Raw genomic sequence first — 23245 nt, 5'->3', positions numbered from 1 at the left:
GTGTCTCAAAGTATTATTAACAAAAACATTTTTTGCTCAGGCTTGCATTTCCAGGGCCAATAAGACATCTTGAAGAGGCTGCATTGTTGCCAGTGTGCAGAGCACACACAGGATAGACAGCCATCTAGTGTTGGAAATAGGCAGATGCACCGAACCACTGAAGGGACTGGCACGTCTTTACTGCAGCCTGTACAGTACACTGTTTTCACATTCATTTATTTTTAAGGGACACAAAAGAGGGATGTTTCGAGTCAAGCGGATAACATGATATTAAACTAACAAAGTATTGAATAGCAACAAAGTTATGTGTTGTGTGCCATCATTACACCCACAAGTTGGGGAGAAAAAAACATGTTCTGTGAGACCGGGCATAGGACGAATGCTAATGGTCAGCGTTCAGAACTTGTCCTTTCAGCCCACACGGCACACAGCCCACCCTGGTTTAGCCTAATAGCCAGCCTGCTGTGAGAGCTTAACCTCTCCCAGGGACACTACTGAAATAACAAGACATCGGCTGCTGGAGACTGTGTCCACCTCCTTTGCGCTAAACCTTTCTTCGCTATTCCCTTGTACCCCGTTTAGAGTACAACCCCGCAAAATTGGGCTCCCGTTAATGTATGCAACCCAAATAAACATGGATGATAAACAAATGCGTGCCATTGTGTGCATATTGGGAGCATGAATATGGATTTACAGAGCGTTCAAACAAAGACACAAAGGGAGGCCCAACCTGTTGTCGGCTCAGCCCCCTATTTCCCCTGCTGTGAAAACCCTGCTCCCCTAATAATCACACATCATTATGACAATAGATGTTAGGCAAAACACATAAGCCACATGCAAATCACACAGACACAGAGCACGAGCACACACACACACACACACACACACACACACACACGTACACATGTGCACAAACACACCATGCATATCATCACAGCGTCATAGAGCATTTCGCCTGTTGTATGCAAATGTCCAAATGTCCTGGCGCTCTACCTTTTACTTTTGTCATTTCAGAGTTTAGTAGAAAGACACTAATCTATGAGATGCCAAACTTAAAAACCCCCAAATAATCAGCCCCATACAACCATTTTCATATGGACCCCTAATTTAGTCCACATTCGAGCGACGGACCCCTTATTTGATGAGATGCTGTCTCTCTTTCTTTTTCTTCAATATTTTATTTTTCAGAACACACACACACACACAAACTCAGGAAAAGAAAAGAAAGAAAAAGCATATATTATCGACATTCCAATATCCCAATAATACGAGATATCGTCCAAGATCCCACGCAAGGGGTTCATGAGAAGTCAGCTGGGCGAGTCACTTGTCGCTTTTAACCTCGTCAAAATAGGCCAGAACCGGGTCCCAGATAGTTGAGAATCTTTTAAGTGAGTTGGTCCTTAGGAACCTGAGTCTCTCCATCCGTATAACCGAGACCATGGCCGTCAACCACAGCTGAAAAGGTGGAGAGGGAGACTTCCATTCCTTCAGAATGAGTTTCTTGGCGACAGTCGTTCCCTGTGTCAGAGACTGTTGCACAGCCGTAGGGAAGAACAGACAAGATTCCGAGTAAGATGTCGAGTTCCGCCTCCGGCTGAAGGGTTATTTTGTAGTACCAGTCAAATATTTTGGCCCAGAATCCAGATAGAGGTCAGAACCAAAAAGCATGGAACAGGAGATTTTGTCTCTCTGACCCAAATCTGGGAATATTTTGGTCAGATATGATTTTGTCCAGAATTTCATGACTATCTGTATTGTAGTATGTTGAAATAACAGAGAAGCAGTCATTCTTCTACATTCCCTACTTCTAGTAACTGAATTAATGGTGAAGTTTAACAATTCATCAATTTGCCGGGGACCCCCTGGAACACTCTCAAGTATCCCGGGTGGTCCCCAGACCCCACGCTGAGAACCACTGGTTTACGCCATCATCCTCCATGCAGCACTTGCCTTCCCCTCAGTGCCTTCTCCCCTCAGCCCTGCAGCCATGGCCTGCGCCCACAGCCTTAGAACCTAATTGCTTTTCATTGATCCTGTCCGATCAGGTGGCTAATGTCCATCCTTTTCCAGCGCCGTCTGCCGAGGCCCCCCCGCCCATCCCAGCATAAGAAGTGTGTGTCCTTTTCAGTGCATATAAAACAGACAGTGATTCATCAGACGAACATATAATATATATATATAATATATATATATATATATATATATACATAAATATATATATAATATATATATACATATAAAACAGACAGTGATTCATCAGACGAACATATAAAATATATATATATAATATATATACATAAATATATATATAATATATATACATATAAAACAGTGATTCATCAGACGAACATATAAAATATATGTATATATACAATTGTATATATATATATATATATATATATATATATATATATATATATATATATATATATATATATATATATAACAGACAGTTATTCATCAGACGAATGGGCAGCGGGACAGAGGAGGCTTCCTTTTAACTCCATGCCATGAAAAACTTTATAATGGAAGCATTTGTGTGTGTGTGTGTGTGTGTGTGTGTGTGTGTGTGTGTGTGTGTGTGTGTGTGTGTGTGTGTGTGTGTGTGTGTGTGTGTGTCCATGCAGGCTGGACTGTGAGGCATGTTTAGTGTTTTGTTTGTTCCGTCGTTTTAAAAATGTTTTGTCCATTGTGGACGGGCTGCCAGACAGAGAGGCTTCATTACACACCAACAAAGACAAGAGAGTCTGTCTTCTGTGTCTTGGACAGGAGACAGTACGGTAATGAGTCTTTGTTTGTTTTGGAGGACAGACAGTGAGGCTCATCCTGTAAGGTGAACCAGACCAAGGATTTGGGACATGAATCCAAAGCTCCTCCTAAAGATCAGATGATGTCAGTATCAGAAGTGAAGGCAAGGCCACACGGTGTTGGCAGGCACTGTGCTGGACGACTTCTAAAGGAAAGTCCAGTTTGTGTGTCTCGCACTGCAGAGCGCATACCCAAGCAATACATTTTCTCCTGCTTTTTCAAAATTCCCTGAACCCTACTGGACTACAGCCATGAGCACGTAGTGCAGCGCACATACGCAATACGCACACACACACGCACATCTCTTCCATGGCCGTGGAGCTGTAACGTAGCGTCGGTTTAATATGCACTCCAGTTCTTGGCGGTATCAGATCAATGGAGACACGGCCGTCGAGACAGACAGAAGAGACGATCTCTGGTGCACATTAAGAGGACACTTCCCTGTCTTGTGATGCTCATTAAAAATATGAACTTTAAATGTGGAGAGGGCTTCTCTTTTCTTTTCGCTCTGATTTGTGGGATCAGGTTGCTTTGAAAGTAATGGCCTAATTACAGTAACTTCATGCATTATTATACTCACCCATCTCTGGAAAGAACCAAAATGGTAACCTTGACTACTGCTACTTTGTTTCCAATCCCCGCGCAGATCTTTTACAAAAGCCAAAAATGGGAATCTGCTGTTAATATTTTCCATTCTTTCAAGAGCACTCTCACAATCTGATGTTATGGTACAAATACGGCCAGACACTTATTCATCAATCACTTACCTCACATGTTGTTATCTGCTTGATCTAGGAAATGTTTTGTAGCGGATGTAAGGAGGCCGAGTATGAATGTAGCAACTAACAACTGTTATGACTCGAATGATTCATCTCAGTGCATTACTTCATGTAAAATTAAAACGTGAAAATTGAAAGAGATTACAAAAATCTCAATTCAGCAACTATCCTATGGTGTGGCCAAACGCAGTTCTAGTCCAACTATGCAAACATCCAAGAAGACCTATTCATCCCACTTGATTTATATATTGTAAGGAGGCGATCGACTGCATTGCAGCTGACTCCTTTCAAGCATTCTCATGCTTTTCTCTTGAATTATGCAGTCCATTCCTGAAGTAACAAGCTTCCTCCACACGCAGACATGCCGACCACGAACACGCCTAGCTACGCTAATGTGATGTAGAAGCGAATGATGAAATTCAAGGAGGCCAAATGAAAGAGAATCCGGTGTGTGTGTGTGTGTAGGGGGGGCGTGCGTGCGTGCGTGCATGCGTGCATGTTTGCATGCGTGCCTGCACATGAGCTTGTGCATGGGATGTGTGCCCCTCATGTGTGTGTGCGTGTGTGTGTGTGCGTGTGTGTGTGTGTGTGTGTGTGTGTGTGTACGAGCCAATGCAGATCCTAGTGTAAGCTAGTGTATGTTCAAAGGTGAGGCCTTGGGTGATAGAAGTGACTTCCCTTACCTCCTATAAGTACAGACGAGGATAAAAGCCAACTGTAATGACCTTGGTATAATGAAGGCCTGCTGATTTCCATGATTTTCCTGCTTTCATGCCATGAATCTGCTCTTCCATAAAGGGACTTCATGCCATGAATCTGCTCTTCCATAGGAGGGTCTTCATGCCATGAATCTGCTCTTCCATAGGAGGGTCTTCATGCCATGAATCTGCTCTTCCATAGGAGGGTCTTCATGCAATGAATCTGCTCTTCCATAGGAGGGTCTTCATGCCATGAATCTGCTCTTCCATAGGAGGGTCTTCATGCCATGAATCTGCTCTTCCATAGGAGGGTCTTCATGCAATGAATCTGCTCTTCCATAGGAGGGTCTTCATGCCATGAATCTGCTCTTCCATAAAGGGACTTCATGCCATGAATCTGCTCTTCCATAGGAGGGACTTCATGCCATGAATCTGCTCTTCCATAGGAGGGTCTTCATGCCATGAATCTGCTCTTCCATAGGAGGGTCTTCATGCCATGAATCTGCTCTTCCATAGGAGGGTCTTCATGCCATGAATCTGCTCTTCCATAGGAGGGTCTTCATGCCATGAATCTGCTCTTCCATAGGAGGGTCTTCATGCTATGAATCTGCTCTTCCATAGGAGGGTCTTCATGCCATGAATCTGCTCTTCCATAGGAGGGTCTTCATGCCATGAATCTGCTCTTCCATAGGAGGGTCTTCATGCCATGAATCTGCTCTTCCATAGGAGGGACTTCATGCCATGAATCTGCTCTTCCATAGGAGGGTCTTCATGCTATGAATCTGCTCTTCCATAGGAGGGTCTTCATGCCATGAATCTGCTCTTCCATAGGAGGGTCTTCATGCCATGAATCTGCTCTTCCATAATAGGGGCGAGAAGGAAAAAGAGGGAGCTTTGTCTGGCCAAACATTAGAAGCCGACAACATTAGTCCAAAATCGAACACAAACTCTGGTTCCCATGTTCAAGCCATTATGGAAAAGATGATTATCTCCAGACAAATTAATAGATGAAACACATTTTTCTAAATGGGTTGCTGGCTTTTTTTAGGTGACCAATTTAAGTGCAATTTCCTTAATTCATGAAGTTATTTAGAAAAGTGATGTAATGCTTGTTCCTTTTTATCTTGAAAGCAAAGGCAGCATGTCGTCTGGGGCTTCTCAGTGCAGCTAATATGGCACAACCAAATGAAAGGCTTCAAACAAGCTTTTCCACTTGGAGCCAATGTAGTGCTGTGGCCCACCTCCAAATACGATTAGACTGCCGCAAACACAACAATAGAAAACAATAAACAATTGGTAATTGGTGTGATCATCCTTTCCAACAAGATCGCTCTTGATTTGCTATGAATTATGTGCATCAATGTTTCGGCACGCCATGCCCTTCTGAGGATATCAAAAAGCCCCAGCTCCTTCTTGATGGGCCTGTCTCATTAAAGGAGGAAGCCAGGCCGATGTGGGAAACTGATGTACATTCAGCTGACTATTAAACTGGCATGAACTCAATTCTAATTCATGCTTGCTGTGTGCTTGATGTAAGGTGAACATACTTTAATAGACTTATGTGAGGGTTGTTTGTATGCATGTGTGTGCACATGATCTGTATGTGTGTGTGTGTGTGTGTGTGTGTGTGTGTGTGTGTGTGTGTGTGTGTGTGTGTGTGTGTGTGTGTGTGTGTGTGTGTGTTAGGATATATGGAAGTGTGTGAGAGGGAGAGGGAATGGGAAGAGGTGTAGTCCTGATGCATCCCAGGTGAAGTGTGCCCTCTACAGGCAGCAGTTCTGCATTCCATAGATTTGTATTATATCAATATGAGATTGAGGGAAATCTGTGAAACTAATTATCACAAGTCACAAATAAATAGGGCACAAGTCCCTAATGTATCTGAGAAGATCACTGTGAAGAGAAAAGCAGCTCACGTCCAGGTTTTCCTGCTCAGCTCTCCATCTCCACTTCATGCTATACCTCCTTTCATTAATATGTGATGAGAAGAGAAGATCTCCAAAGAGCTCAATAGGCAGAGGCATTGTTCCTCTTTTAAAGTCATCTCAGATGGAAGGAGCAAACTTCACAGAGCCAGTGATGTGTCTAATGATAGAAGTCTCCTCCGCTGCGGCTCCATTTCGCACGGCGTATTAGGATTCTAAATGTTGACTGAAGACAGTTTGATTCTGGGTCTGTGATTTTCTTAAGGAAAAAACACAGTGTAGCGTGTTTACAGTGCAGCCATGAAAGAGCTATGAGAAGGCTCGTCACAAACCCATGCCCGTTTTGGGAGGCGGAAAAGTGAGGTTCACTGTATGGTTCACCATAACAAGCAGAAAATGTTTATTAAGACCAAGTTCAAAGCAATTCATGGTCAAAGATATCACTACACCGGCTACATTCTTGTAATTGTTGTTACTTTTTGCTAACAGTTATTTCAACATGGCTATTATTGGAAATCAGAGACGGAGAAGAAAATATCATTGGAAATATCCTTCCTCTTAATATGAGCGGTGGCATGCACAGGCTCTGAGAAGGGCAGCGGCATAAAACTCAAACTGAAAAATGTGCTTCTATGCCAGATAAGAAAGCAGTTAATGAGTATTATGTCACTCTCGTCTTATTCAAAATGTCTAGTCTTGGTATTCAGTCAATTTGCACTTTATCCACAAGTTGCCCTGTTTTATCAATAAGAGTCAATGCTCAACTCTTTTCTGCGGGCTCTTAGGAAGGACATGTGAAACTGTAGCAGATTGCTGAAAGTGAAGAGGCATTTTAAGAATCTCTTTAGTGACAGTTTGATGTGTTATTTTAAACATATGGCGGATATTCAGCCCGAAAGTAGTCAAACCATTAAGGGTGTGAAAATGAGACAAGTGAAATGGATGTAGGCCTAGCCCTAGTGGGTTAAAACTGTGTTTGTAGGCGAGCCTTAATAGTTGCAGTGCATTTTGACATCTCGCACAATTTTGGCAGTTTTTTTCACCTGAAGGACTTCTGACGACATTTTATCTGAACACACTGATAAGAGAAGAGAAGGAGGCAAGTGTCTTATGATTTGATGGAGGATGAAACTGCTGAGTAATGGAAGATGGTGAAAAGAGGTAGCCTATGTGCTCCTGTATATGTCAACATTACTTGTCCGTACACACATTCCCAATTTGCTGTGCTGCCCCTTTTAAAGTATAAGGCCGGTATTGTTTTAATGCATTGCCCACCGTCAACAGATCCTATGAAAATAACAAAATCAGCAATGATTTTGTTTCGCCAGCAAATCTTGTCCATAGGCAATGCCCAATGAAGCCATGTGCCAGCAGCCATAGAACTCTATCGTATTAAAAAAAGAATTAAAAACATGTCAGAGAGCCATGCTGTTGTTCTGGGCAGCATATTTCATCGTCACGATGCACCGGGCCAGCCAACGTTCTCCTCAAACAACTTAAGCCGGCTGTAGACACTTTGCGATCTCAGGAAAGTACAGTAGTTCCGTGGCACTGAAAATATAGCCTGGTAAACCAGCCGGTCACGTGAACTCACATTTCATTTCGTTCTACTGTTTTGCCAGCGGCGTTCCTGATTGGATGGTTACGATGTCAGGTACAAGGCGGGTCACTGATTGGTTAGAGCACATTGTAATTTCTGAAAACACCCTCCCAGGGCTGGAGGCCAGACGGTCTGGTAGAACAAAATGACGCGAGAGTTCACGTGACCGGCTGGTTTACCAGGCTACTGAAAATAGTCCCTGGCGTAATGAAGAATTTGTTCGCATTTGAATTTGATTTGGTAATAACTACAACAGTCTGACTTTTCATGGTAACAGTTAGCAAATCTTAAAGTCGAGCTGAACCCAAAAATTACTTTTATTTTCTTTTAGTTCAAATACCTGGGTATGCAGTGCACCTATTTAATAATGTATGCAAAGAAAATCACAACAATCTAATTTCTTTAGTTTTTCACACTTTTTCACATCAAAAGTTCATTTTTCAAGATTTCATTCATAACAGTAATGTACAGTTTGCTGACGTCCCCTAGTACTATCAAATTTCTACCCCATTTCAACCAATCATATCACGACATGCAGCTGTCAATCAAATCTTCATTTCAGGATAATTTTCTCTTCCAAATGAAGTAGAAATGGCGCCTAGTGCCTGTCATCTGGCAGAATTCCTATCCCATAAAATATCTACTAACTTGGCCAATTGTTAGAAACATGAACAAAAAACAAAAACTATAATCTCTAAGAATGCAAAGAAATGTAACTGGCTCGTTAAAACGTGCATTCCAGGGATATCGTATTTACAGCAGCGATAAAGGCACGCACATCCGAGAGCTTGGTTGTCGGGGGTCGCACTTCGGAGATTCCAGGCCGACGTGCTGCACTCTCCGCTCTGCAACACGAAGGCAGCTGGCTGCCTGCGGCTCGCTGAGCTCCACTCAGCCACTAACCTCGCGTCAAAAAGGGGGGGGAGCGCCACAACACACTGAATCCCACTCGATTTGGAGGCGGAAAACGCCAGGATTGGCCAAAGCCCAATCCAGTCCCCAGAATTGTCAAATAAAATCATCGACATGATACTATGACCCGCCTCTCAACCTGTCATCTTAGACAAACTATGTTTTCAGTCTGAAACGGACTCATATGCACGTGACGAACGGGTTCAGTTCGACTTTAAAATCAAAACTATATCTTTGTGAGCTGTATTTCAAGATTTTTAGCTTACAATTGGAGCCAATTCCTTCAGTGTTAGCGGCTAAGTAATGGGATTAGAGCAAATGCATTGTTGAGTTTGAGTTGAGTTTGCATCGTGGAAATGTTGGGTAGAAATAACCTTCAGCTGTTTAGATGCCCTATAGCTCCTCAGGTGAGCACTGTTGGCAATGGATCTTTACAAACCCTATGTCAGCATCCTCCTCTGTATATACCAAAACACTCATCCCTTTTATACTTTTCACTTACAGACTGTATAAGAAACAATATATGTGATGACTATATTTCCTTTCACAATCCTAAAACACTGCTAATCACTAATCTTCCTAACTCACTATCTATTTGGGTTTTCCATACTTTCCATCCTTTCACACACCAATCAATCAAGTTCATACTCACTCGCTGCCCTACTCACTATATATTCACTAGACAGTCAGATAGGAAGCCAAAGTCATGAGAAAAACTAAGTGGGAATATCAAATAACCGTCAAATGGTCATGTTTATTTCCAAGCTCTATTCTGTATATTGAATTCTATGTGCATGACATTATCAGCCAACCTCACCCTTTTTTCTTTTCTTTTTTTGTGAAATTTGGGGAGAAATTTGACTTAACCTATTTTTTATTATTATTCAGAGCAGATAGGGAATACTTTTGTTTGTATTTTTCAAGAACCTAAGAGACGTAACTTACATCGACACTTACAGAACCTGGCACAACCTTAAAATCAACCATATAAGCTATTGCCTATTCTACTGTGCATAGCCTACGATGCAGTCCAAATAACTCTCTCTGCTGCATAGTATCAACACAACACTTTCAACTTTACTCACTCTCCTTATTAGAACAGATTGCTTATGGCCTACTTCACAGAGAGCCCATATAGCAATAGCTGACAGCAGTAAGGGAGAGCTTCACACATGAACTCCTCGCTAACGCTTCCCTACACTAGCCAGCTGTCCCCCTGTGGTTTCAGCCTCGGCCAAACCTTTGAAATGTCCTTCAAGGCGTGAAAAAACAACATGCAAACAGCTTTGGGGAAAATCCTATTTGTACATTGTAATTACACTTTGGAAAGTTGCAAAGTTTAAAGTTTCAAGACCTTCACTCTTTTCTCTTCTCATTTCTGATATTGATTAGGGTCTAAAATACATGTAAGGCTCACTGTTCCAAAGAACAAAGAGGTTTCTGATTGCGTTCTGCGCCTCAGAAAACTTTTAATGTTTCAGATCTTACTTACTGCTGTTATCAAGGGAAGCAATCAAGAGAATCTAGTCAATAATTTCCACAACCGTGCAGCCAGCGTTAATTTGCTCGTAACAAAAAAGCTAGAGGCGCTTTGCCCATGCATGTCAACATCTAAGTTAAATAATCTTTAACAAGAATCAACATTTTCATTCTTTGCTTCAAACTCATCTGTTAAATGTGCATCCCTCATGTTAAGCATCGGTTATTATGCTCAGATCAAATTAAAAACAAACATTAGGAACCAATAATTATACAATAAACTACACATTTAAATTTGTTCATAAAAAGCTCTGCTGTATATAATAGGAGTGCTGGGGAGCTGTCTGGAAAATATGAAAACTTATGTTCTAGGCCCCTAGAGCATGTTCAAAGGTGAGGCCTGGGGTGATAGAAGTGGCTTGCTTTACCTCCTATAAGTACAGAGGATGATAAAGATACAACTTTTTTTCCCTAGAGTCTAGGGGGAAAAAGTGAATTTGTTTATTGCTTGCTCAATGTCAATACGCACAGTTTAGTCTACATCAAATTGTTATGATGGCTGTGTAAACAATGTAATTACCATGCAAAATTGTATTCAGAGACTTGGTTGAATTACTTGAATGAATAAAATAATAAGTGAAACTGTTATTGTACAATTAGATTATGTGATCCAGTTGTTACATCTTAACCACTGCAGTTTTATTAACACAAACAAAATGTCTTCCTTCAGCTTTTAAAATGCATACAATTATAGCATTGATGGTGCAGACTTGGTTTTAATGCACTAGACCTAGTGTGATGTGCAGAGAGCGGAAGTGCCTTCCTGCAGAAAACAAGCTACTGCTTTTTTGCTCCTAGTGTCAAATATGGTGCCGATTATTTGAACTGACCTTTCATGGTGATGCTGTCTATGCTGGGGATGCAGTAAGGGAGCCACGATGTCTGGGCCCACTCCTCCCTACAGTAATCAATAAGACTGTCCAGCTCCATACTCGCTCGCCCAGTCCAGCTGCCTTGACATGGGGGAGAGGAGAGAAAAGAGAAGCTGGAATCAGGCACAGATGTATCATTGTTATTCATGCAAAGAGAAGCAGAGGATCAAGTTTATAAGGGGCTAAATTGAAGACACAGGGCTAGTTTCCTCGAAATGAGTACTTCACTGAAGAGCAACTCAAATATGGATTGTGCGTGGGCAGCGTGGCATAAAATGTGAGTCAGGCAGGCACAGTGAGTGTAGTAAAACAGGTGTGTGTGTGTGTGTGTGTGTGTGTGTGTGTGCGTGCGTGCGTGCGTGCGTGCGTGCGTGTGTGTGTGTGTGTGTGTGTGTGTGTGTGTGTGTGTGTGTGTGTTGCAAAAATTAACTGCCATGCTTTGCTGAGCCTTCTGGACGGCGGTTCTCTGTCAAACAAAATGTAAACAAAATGTAGCAGACAGGGGACTTGACCTGCTTATAGTTAGCCTACTGACAGGTAGATCTGGAGTGGAGACAGATATGGAGAAAACTAAAGTTACAACACATCTCACCTGTCTGCATGGATCTGTTATGATAGAGTGGAGGAATATTTTCTGGACGACAAGACTGAAGCGCCATTAAATCGAGAGGAGAAGAAGAAGATGATGAGAGTGATGATCACTCAGGAGGACCATGTGCACGCACACCCTGTTCCCCAGGAGGAAAGGAGCTATCCTACACGTCTCGCGATAGTAACTGTGACGCTTCCTGGTTGCGCCTCTCTGCTTCCTTGCGTACTCGCTTCGGTTTTTTCCCGGTGAAATGGACACAGGCGATACATAACAGCCTTATTTGACAGGTGACTGAGCAGCATGCTTGCATCTGTCCTTGATTGCGGGAATGTATTCAGCGTCACCGTGCATTCATTCACCCATGAGTTGGTACCGCTTGGTACGTTATTTAGCCTGCTAATATTAGCTTTAGCAAGCTAGCGAGCAGTGCATGCTGTGTTGTTGTTGTTCCTTCTGTTTTTTGTATGCCGACGATACAATTAAGCTCTTTCGACCATTGGGCAACTGTTGGTTACATTTTCGCCAAATTTAAGTTAACTGCCTCTTAATTAGCGTAACTAACTTGGGGTAGTTAACCAACAGTTAGCGCGAAAATTCAATAACTTGTTGTGACTACCCAGTGAGCAATAGACGCGATTTCAACGGGGCGTCTATGATTTAGCTTTCATATAGCCAGCAATGTATGTAGTACCTATTTTAGACCAAGCAGTAAATACATTATTAAAATGAATAATTAGCAGTAAATACAAAAAATATACACTAGAGAAGTCCTCCACGCTAGTATAAAAGGTAATTGAGCACAAGACGATTTTAATGTTGTCTATGATTAGCTCTCATTTAGCCCAGGATAATGTTGTCTATGCATAGACATGTTTTAGACTACACACAAAATGCATATTTTTTTTAATGAATAACCATCTACAGAGACACGCATAGGCTACAAAATAAAAATACAACCCCTGACTGTGTTTACATTACATTAGCCCAGGATAATTTTGTCTATGCATATATAGGCCAGTGGTTCTCAATGTTTTTCCCATGAGGGACCCCTTAACTGACAAAGATTAGACCACGGACCCCCATTTGATAGGATTTTGTCCCATGGTCCCACATATGATAATAAGATTGATGCTTTTACATGTTTTATTACAGAAAGTGTATAAAACCCATGACCAAAATAGTCATTGTGTTACTTATGAATGGAATTATAGCGGAAATAAATTACACCGCTTTTGGCTGGGGACCCCCTGGAACCCCCTCAAGGACCCCTGGGGGTCCCCGGATCCTCATTTGAGAACCACTGCTGTAGGCTACAAAATAATGCTTCAGTTCATAATGCCAAAATCTGTCTTGAATACACCCAGCAAGCACGGATGGACCCGTGCCTGGACCAATCAAGAGAGCCCGATAGAGATCAAGTCATCATCTGGCCCAGAATATCACCCTATTTCAAGATATATACAGATATATCATATAGAATTCCAGTGAAATGGTCTTAACATCACACTGTATTCTTCTTTGTCTACACAGGTGCATTGGTAGAGTAGCCAGTGATATTCTTCAAAATGCCGTCACCACAAGTCCTCGAGCCAGTTCTTAAAATGAAGGTGGATGAGCTTTTCTTCAACTGGTTGAGTGACCCCGCCACCCAGTCTGCCCTCAATGTTTACCTCAACCTGGGCAAGAGTGGACAAAACATTGATTTTGGGGGTGTGGATGGCAAAGACAAGAGGCCATTGACCTTGAATGAGAACAACAATGTGGCATCCCAGAGGAACCTGGCAGAGAGGAAGCCTGCTCCCCTCGGTACCCCCGCCAATCCCCTGTCCACCCACACGCTGCCCTCTGGGAGTAACAGTAATGCCAGGCTGACTGGACCCAGTGGCCGAGTTCAAAGGAGGTCTGTCAGCACCAAGAAGGTAAAAGTACCTAAATCATCTGTTGAAGAAGTGCCGTTGAATTATGTAACATTTAAACTGTAGTCATCAGAGTCCTGCAGGCAAACATTATTCCTCCTGAGCTTGTTATCTTATCCAAATGTTATGAAACAGCTTCACAATCACATGTTTAAACAAGATTCCAGAGAGATTATGCCACAGGGCTTTCACCTAAGCTTACGGTCAATAGCAACAGCAACAGGGTGTGTCTATCTGTTAGTTTATGTATGTTGGGAGTCACCTGCGTGTGTAGCAAAAGTTTCAGCATGCTCTGTCTCTGCCTGGCGGAAACTATATCAGCACAATCTGTGCTACAGTTGTGCACCTTTAGCACAGAGATAGAATCAACACATTGTCACCTTGAGATGGGCTATCTGGCATTTGTTTACCATTGTTGCTGAAATGGAATTGGATTTGAAAAAGTAAATTCCAAATCTGACAACTTGGATGCCATACTTGGGTATTATGAGCCGTTCCATTAAAACTGGGAAACGGGAATGTGACGGTTCAAAGGTCATGAGTTCCGACGGTGACGTCACCAGTGCTCGGATTTTCTCTGCCAAACTCAGAGGAGCCTCAGCAGCCCCGGCCTCTAAAATCCAAGATGGCTGCTCCGCGCATCAACAGTAGTTAAAATTGTAGTAAATACTGTTTATTAGCACTTCTGTCTTTTTTGTGTCTCATTAAATCAGCTGTACACACAGCACTGTCTAACTTCTATCTGTGTGGACATGTTGCTGCAGTGTATGTAGGCACAAAATACCGCAAAATGTGTTGTTATCAACTGTTATTGCTAACAATGGCTAGCCTGGCTAGAGCTAACCCTGGCTGGTTTCCCGACTGTTTAAATGGAACGTCAACAACTCGGGTGTGATGCGATTCAACCGTCACATTCTCCTGTTTCCTAGTTTTAATGGAACGGGCCATTAGGGCCTGCCCACCCACTCCTATATCCAATCAGGCATTCCAAGCAAAGTGGTGTAAGTTACTGATTTGTTTTAATAGATTGTGGTTTCTAGATAAACACACTTGGACCTAATTCCAGCCCAGCTATAGATGTGTCATCTTGGATCTTTATTTTCCCAGTCTTGCCACAAGAGGTTGCTGAGTAGCCTACAGCAGCAAAGGCAGTGAAGGGATGTCCACTCCTCTGCACCATAATGGCCTAGATGTAGCCCCCATATCTGTAAGCATTACGTAGTGACACTGACTATTAGGCAATACTTTCCAAATGTTCAGGCCTCACCCATGAATTAGTGTGGTATGAGAGGTGGGAGCATCTCAATCCAGACTCTCCCTGGTACTCTAATCACTCCCCCTAGTCTGTGTTGTCGTGTGTGTCTGACTCTGGCCTTGCAGGGCCAAGCATGCTCTGATTTGGCTCTCCAGAGCTCAATAGGATTTTGCTAGGAACTGCTTCATTTATAGACTAGCCTAAATCAGGTAATAGAAAACAATTAACATGCTCAATATATTTTGTGTGTGTGCATGTTTGATGACTCCCACTTGCTCCAAGGTGAGAAGTGCATGGACAAGTCTGTCCTGGTGGTAGACTGTGGACATTAGTGTATATGTGATGACAGTGAGACAGCCAGACAGCTGGTGGCATGTGCTCTCAGACACTCCACCTTCTACATGTTGTTGACATGTTGAGATCAGGCCAGAGTAGGGCTGTCAAAGAATATTCTATATTCAAATATAAAAATTAAAAGAACATTCAAATATGAAGATGTATATTTGAATGTTTTATTATTATTATTATTATTATTATTATTATTATTATTATTATTATTATTATTATTATTATTATTATTATTATTATTATTATTATTATTTACATTTAACCAGGTAAAAAACCTGGCCAAGAGGACAACTTAAAAACATACATTGTTTGCCTGGTTATTTAAAAACATTACAAAAGTGTAGGCTACTACTGTATTTGTACTGACTGAATAAATATGGAAAAAAAAAACAATGTTATGTTGGGGGGAGAATTATGTTCAAATAAATATACCAAGTAGTTATATAAGCTCTCTGACAATTGGTTTGCTTTGCCACGCACGCTAAACATTATTTATTTATTTTTTGTATTAGAATATATTCGAATGAATATGTTTTGTTTAGAGGGAATATTCGAATATGATTTTGGGCTAATTTTGACAGCCCTAGGTCACCCATCATCACTGATGAGTCCTCCGTTTTCTCTCAGATCAAAACACCGGGGCTGGAGTACTGAAGTCAGACTTTGTCCAATATATTTGTCTGTTTAGATGTGCCTGTCTCCAACTGTACTGCACTACCAGGGGCGTAGTAGAGGGTAAACGCAATTAAACACCCAAACCCCATCCGGCTATGGGCGGAAGACACCCACGACATCCACCGGGAACCAAAGTGCAGCTGTGCTCCCGCTCAAAACTTGCATTCTGTTCAGAAAACTTGGGCGACGCGAGTATCTAGCTACCCAAAGAGCTAAAAAACAAACAACTAAAACCAAATAATGGCATCGCCACCTAACACACCGGTCAAAACGGTAAAATGGGGGAATGAAAACACTGTGGCACACAAAGCGGAAGACGGGGAAATAATGCGGTCCCGGAGTTGCGGACCAGGCTCTCTCTCCTTTGAGAGAGCCTGGTGACGCGAGGTTACACACACGCATACATAGCCTAGTAGCCAGTATCTTTTGTGACATTCACATTTCAAATAAATAGTCCCCATTATTAGGTTGTCAAAGTGAGAATGCAATGAAAAATGCAAACCCACTTCTATGGAATGGTTCAAAGCTAATGTACTGTAGGCTGACTACAGGGGTGAAGGAACAGAATAGAAGACCAGCATGGCAACAGCAGCATTCAGGCTCCATTGAGGAGAGAAATATGTTGGCAATGCTCCTCTGCCATAAGCTCTGTCCCTGTCCCTTTGTGTCTATCTGTTTAATATGGGACCTCATAGTAAAATAGCAAGAGATTTGACAGATGTGCGCAAACGTTTTGATTTTCACATCCATGTCTCTTTACTCTAAAGCTTCCCACTGACCTTCGGCCCCAATTACAGCCCCCCTCCACACAGCCCCACCTATGGAGCAACTGCTGCGGCACAGTTTGTGTATTGTGCTGTGACGTCTGATGGCATGTGCCTGATCTGGTATAAAGAAATAGTTCTATTTAAAGACAGCCGAATCCCTGCACACAAATACATTCTTCAAAGGCTTAGTTAAAAATTCAATTAACGTCATGCTGATGCTATCCGGAACAGCTGGTCCAACTTTGACATCAGACACTGATATAGATAGCCTTGGTTCCCTTGTGTTGGCCTTAGATACCCAGAACTGAGCCAGTGAGATGAGGTGTGGCCAGCACATTCATCCTCTCTGTAATTCACTGTAGAACTACTCCTATCAGATGCTGGTCATTGTCAGAATAGGCGATGGTTGATCATTCACTCACGCCATGTCTGGCTTTTAGTTGTGCTATGTAGATCAACATGCTGCTGTTATTATGAGTGGTATAGGTCACACATACAGACACAGTAGTTTTAGGGGTACAGGTCACTGAGGCCAGTAGTGAATAGTTTTGTAAGAAGGTTGACTTTTCCTTGTCCTTTTATCCTCTGTGGATTTGGAATTCCAGGCTATTTCTCGAGCTGTCTTTTTATAACGTGCTTGGTTGAGCTCAGCAACCTTCAATCTATTTGAGGCAGGGGCCAAGGGTCATATTATCTGTTGCCTGACCGATCAGAGAGACCAAAGTGCTAAACTGTTTGCCGTAACTGCCTTTTATTAGCATTAGCAAGCCGTGGTCACTTGGGAGTGTAAAGTGAACAATTGGAAAGCCCTGGCTTTGAGCGAGGGCCCAACCCTTTGTCTTACCCAATTATTGGGATCAGCATACATGTTTCTTTTAGCATCAAATCTCAATGGCTTCATTGCATTGTACACTTACATAATAACATCTACAGTGTATTTTCCAGCCTGCCCAGGATATGGATTTATATTCTTTCTTATAGCTACATTATCCTGTATCTGTAGCTCATTTGCTTAGTGCTCTGACCCGTTTCTCCGCTTATGGTGTCATGTAGGGCCATATGAAATCTGTTTTATTTATGCCTCCGCCGGCGATAGCCAGGCCGGAGGCCATCGATTTGGACTCAAGGATGAACTGATTAGATTTTGGTGATCAAAGGTCACTGTGACCTCTCGAACACCATTTTCCAGCTCGTTAACGCGATATCTCAGCAACGCCTTTGATGGAATTTCTTCGAATTTGCCTAAAACGTCCACTTGGACTCAAAGATGAACTGATTAGATTTTGGTGGCCAAAGGTCAAAGTTCAAGGTCACTGTGACCTCATGACCACTCGTTAACGCGATATCTCAGGAACACCTTGACAGAATTTAATCAAATTTGCCTCAAACGACGTCCACTTGTCTTGGACTCAAGGATGAACTGATTAGATTTTGGTGGTCAAAGTTCAAGGTTACTTTGACATCACGACCGCCATTTTCAAGCTCGGTAACACCATGGCTCAAATGTCAAAGTCTGGACAGACATGGATGTCGACTGCTCACTTGTTGGCGGAGACATATATCCATGGTGCGGTCGTTCTAGTTTATTAATTTTTTCAAATTAAGTTTTTCCCCTCCCCAATTATTTTATTTTTTCCATTTTAATTTGAATGTAGGCGTTAGGATTGATATTCTTTTGTTTTGTTGATGACTTGTCTCTCTCAGACAGCCTCTTTGACATGTTTCTCAAAGTGAAAACCAAGTTGTGAGGTGATGTAAGGGTCCCATGCAAGACCAGCCCCCCTCTCAAAACACCCCAATCCAAAACAGAATTATTTCTCTAGGCCTATTTTACAATTATGAAATCCTTTAGGTTACTACAATAATTAGATCTAACTTTGATTTTGATAATTAGGCCTACGTTTATCAATTTCAGTCAAATTGCGGAATGCATTGTGGAAATCATATGTCCCTACAGTAGGGGTGTCAAAATTAATTGTTTAATTGATGCATTGCGACGCGGACGTGTTGCGATGCATCGAATCATTGACAGATAATCGCTGAATCGTTTGTTTAAATTTATGTTGACATTCAGATTTTAAAGCACTTTCTAAGTAAAAAAAGAAGTTGATATTTATCTGACTGCTTGTATTAATTGATGAAAAAGTAGCGATGTTGTGCAGGAATAATATAGAAAATTGAGGATGTGTGATACTTAGAGCTGTAATGCTGTATCGAGATGCATTGTGATGCATCCTGGAATCGAATCGTTGACAGATGAGTCATAATCGAATTGTGAGGCCAGTGAAGATTCACAGGCCTAACATACAGTATAGGCTGTATAGATTTTTCTACAAACCTCCATAAGAACTGTGTCTGCTATTATCATTCTTATGCACCCAGCTGATCTGTTCACATCATGTTCTGCTTGCTGGCCCATCCCTAAGCCCGCCGTGTTGCCAGTGAAGTGGGCCCTATTTTTGGCTCTGCTTCACATGTATCGCAAATCCCTGTCTCAGACAGCAGATTTGGGAGGATGGAGCTGGTGCTTTCTGGATCTCACTGTTGCTGCACCAGTGCAATGCCCATTCCTGTTAGCATAGCATATCTCATCTCACTGGCTCCATCATGTTAGTAATGCTGATACTGTGTAGCCACTAGCCAGCAGAGCTCAATAGTGGAAGGAATGCCACGTATGATTGTATTGACAGGTTGGGGAAAGCCCTGAGGCTACACTTTTGATTAGGTTTGCCCACCCCTGTGTCATATATTTCTTTCTACTGTAGCTGCCCTGCATGTTCTCTCTCTAATATCCCCCCTTTTTTGGAGCAGCAACATTGACTTCAGAGTTGGTAGCAGCTGGAGGGAAATACTACCTCAGTTCCTTGTGCTCTGTGACCCTTTGCTTTCAGTGAATAATAGGCAATTGACTGCTGGAAATTATGACATAGACCCATCGCCGGTCACTAAAACCAGACAGTCCATTTCATAATCTCATCTGTCATGTAATGAACTGAACATAATTGCTGGGCACATGTCTACTCTGGGCGTGGGCACAAATCAGATTTTGACGTTTTCATATATATATTGTTGGGTCATACTCGAATATGTTGCATTCTGTCTGTTACATGGTGTGGTCAGTCTGTCTTAACAGCCCGTCTATGGGCTCTGATTGATAGTTGTCTGTTACATCTATGGTGTGGTCAGTCTGTTTTAACAGCCCATCTATGGGTTCTGATTGATAGTTGCCTCTGAGGGGTCTGTTGTTTGGACAGCCTGCCAACACAATGCCCCTAGGCTGAATTGGTGATGAATTGGCTGATGCTTGCTGGAGCTTGTCCATTCCACATGCTTCATCATACCATCCTGTAGTAAGCTTCCATTCAGAACGTGTGTGTGTGACTGTGTGTGCGTGCGGCGCACAAGTCGCTGTTGGCTACCCTCTTGGAGACTAAGCTCTGATTCTCTTTCCATTTCGCAGTTCATACCATGTGTGTGCCTGTATGTGGTCACATATGTAAACCAACAGATCATTATCCTCCTTACTGTGTTATAATACTGTCTTTATGGAACAAACTTCAGATTTAGTTGCTGTAACGACAGTCATGTGATCTAGCAGGTTTTTGGCCTTGCTGCTGTCCTCTTCATATTTGTTTTGAATTAATTGACGAGCATCAACAAAAGGCAGCCGGTGTGAAAAAAGGCCATCATACAAATGTCTTATCAAGCATGTGCACTGTGTCCTGTGTGGGGGATAGCAGGAAGTAGCCTAACAGGAAGTGGCTTTGAGCTGGAACCAGTGGAACAGTGTGGACTCTGTCAACCTGTCATCTAAAAATACTGATCATTTGAGTCCGGGCGGGTGTGCTTTCAACTTATCCGTACAACACCGCACTCATACACACCAATATAGGTTTATTTACATATAGCCTGTGTTGTGTACCCTTTTTTTTTATACATAACACTAAAGCACACATCTCTATAGCTTTTCTTCTTAATTAGATGTGTTTGTAGAACAACAATAGGTATTCAGGCACAGGGCTCTCCCAATGCGTCAGCCTGGCCCGCCTCCCAGCGAAGGCAACCCCAGTGCCGTTAGATCAGTGCATTTATGGAGAATTGATGTAATTGCTGTCAGTCCAGGACAGGAGCGATGGGAATCGGATGTTTGTGTGAGGACTAAAGATACACCCTTGTTTCTCCAGATCTGGTTTCGTGGGTTGCCCAAACAGCACTTGCTGGTGCTTTTAATAGGCGCAGACTGGTTCGGCCATCATTCTTTGAATTTGACACTCCCCCCCCACCCCACCCCCATTATGGCAACTTGGGCCCATCGACTATAATAAGATGTGGGATGGCTGGCAGGCAGCTGAAGCCTGCGAAGGGAAGGGAAAACAAAGAAAGACGCACCACCAGAATGGAGAAGAGTTGATGTATACCTTTTTACTTTGTGTGTACTGTTAGTGTGCTGTGCACTCATCCTGTGGTGATTTGGCCTACACCCTTGTCAGCTCCTTTTCAGGAAAACTAAGTAGTCTACACAGGTTCATTTCTTTAATTGCCAATGCCTTGGCGTATACTGTACATTTGATTTGGTATTTTCGTCCAAATCATTTATACTCTGTCAGGCAGATTCAGTCAAGTTAATTAGTTCAGTCCATCTCCATCAATTATATTTGCTGAAATTACATAGGAAGGATGAGTTTGAATTTTCCCCACTAACAGCTGGATGTACTGGCAAGTGAAGGGGGATCCAGCTTGCAGGGCTCAGGGCAGAAACAAAGTTTTCTCTGAAGCATTGTATGTGGTCTGTGGGAACTGTTCAGGGGGGATGACAGTCAACATGAGCAACGCGTCATCTTGGCATTGAGCTGCATCCCCTACAGGCTACAGTGGGATCTGCAAGCCACAACAACAGGTCTGTCTCTTTACATAACCTTCTATGAGCACTGAGGAATGCAAACTGGAAAAGCCAGATCCACCCCACACACACACACACACACACACACACACACACACACACACCCCTCCCATCCCATGTGTACACTCACTGACTCCCGCACACATACACACAGTCTCACACACACACACACACACACACACACACACACACACACACACACACACACACACACACACACACACACACACACACACACACATACACACACACACACACACACACACAAACACTGGCACTCCTTATCTCTCCAGTAGCTTTGAGGCTAGGGCTCCCTGACCCCACGCAGTGTGTGTGCATGTTGTGTAGAGACTGGGACACGGCAGCAGTGTGTGTACATGTTGTGTAGAGACTGGGACGCGGCAGCAGTGTGTGTGCATGTTGTGTAGAGACTGGGACGCGGCAGCAGTGTGTGTACATGTTGTGTAGAGACTGGGACGCGGCAGCAGTGTGTGTACATGTTGTGTAGAGACTGGGACGCGGCAGCAGTGTGTGTACATGTTGTGTAGAGACTGGGACGCGGCAGCAGTGTGTGTACATGTTGTGTAGAGACTGGGATGCGGCAGCAGTGTGTGTGCATGTTGTGTAGAGACTGGGACACAGCAGCAGTGTGTGTACATGTTGTGTAGAGACTGGGACACAGCAGCAGTGTGTACATGTTGTGTAGAGACTGGGACACAGCAGCAGTGTGTGTGCATGTTGTGTAGAGACTGGGACACAGCAGCAGTGTGTGTGCATGTTGTGTAGAGACTGGGACACAGCAGCAGTGTGTGTGCATGTTGTGTAGAGACTGGGACACAGCAGCAGTGTGTGTGCATGTTGTGTAGAGACTGGGACACAGCAGCAGTGTGTGTGCATGTTGTGTAGAGACTGGGACACAGCAGCAGTGTGTGTGCATGTTGTGTAGAGACTGGGACACAGCAGCAGTGTGTGTACATGTTGTGTAGAGACTGGGACACAGCAGCAGTGTGTGTGCATGTTGTGTAGAGACTGGGACACAGCAGCAGTGTGTGTGCATGTTGTGTAGAGACTGGGACACAGCAGCAGTGTGTGTGCATGTTGTGTAGAGACTGGGACACAGCAGCAGTGTGTGTGCATGTTGTGGAGAGACTGGGACACAGCAGCAGACAGAGCTGGATCTGGAATGAGAGAGGGTCAGCGTAGCAGCTGCTCCCCTGCATTAAGAGGCTCTCTGACACAGGACGACCCCCGGACACAGAGGACTCGTGCTGCCGCCACTGCCTTCTGCCTACAGACCTGACACAAACTACATCTGTGTCATTTGTCCAGCCCAGAGGAGAATATTGGATTGAGTTTTGTGCGTTTGCGTGCCGTGCGTGTTGCCCCATCCTGTCTGGCGCGAGGATGAGGATGAAGGAGCTGTCTCTGCGTCAGGACCCTGACCTGAGGAAGGAGTTGGCTCTGCTGGCACGCGGCTGTGACTTTGTCCTGCCCTCCCGATTCAAGAAGAGGCTCAAAGCCTTCCAACAAGGACAGGCAGGTGTTTGTGTCTGAGTCAGTCTACCAGCACACAGGTGTTTCTGCTCTGTCTACCACCACACAGGTGTTTCTGCTCTGTCTGCCAATGGGCAAGACACAATATTTGTGGGTTTCTTT

General features: G+C 43.2%; 1 protein-coding gene across 4 annotated transcripts in view; it reads left to right on the top strand.

The window, feature by feature from the left end:
* The first annotated feature begins 11933 nt into the window (after positions 1 to 11933).
* ppp2r3b (protein phosphatase 2, regulatory subunit B'', beta) overlaps positions 11934 to 23245 on the top strand; it is a 33207-nt gene continuing 21895 nt past the window's right edge. For 2 of the 4 annotated variants that reach the window (XM_083638857.1, XM_083638859.1), the window contains exons 1-2: positions 11980 to 12107; positions 13259 to 13647. In XM_083638857.1, the coding sequence (XP_083494983.1) occupies positions 13294 to 13647 (354 nt within the window). In that variant the 5' untranslated portion in view covers positions 11980 to 12107; positions 13259 to 13293. Of the gene's footprint in view, positions 12108 to 13258; positions 13648 to 21960; positions 23126 to 23245 lie in introns of those variants that run through there. The other 2 variants (XM_083638858.1, XM_083638860.1) reach the window with 2 other exon arrangements.

This window comes from Poromitra crassiceps (assembly GCF_964638095.1).
Source record: "Poromitra crassiceps genome assembly, chromosome: 6".
NCBI classification, from domain to species: domain Eukaryota; kingdom Metazoa; phylum Chordata; class Actinopteri; order Beryciformes; family Melamphaidae; genus Poromitra; species Poromitra crassiceps.
Note: the sequence above shows the minus strand (reverse complement) of the source record. Positions and strands in the feature narration are given on the sequence as shown.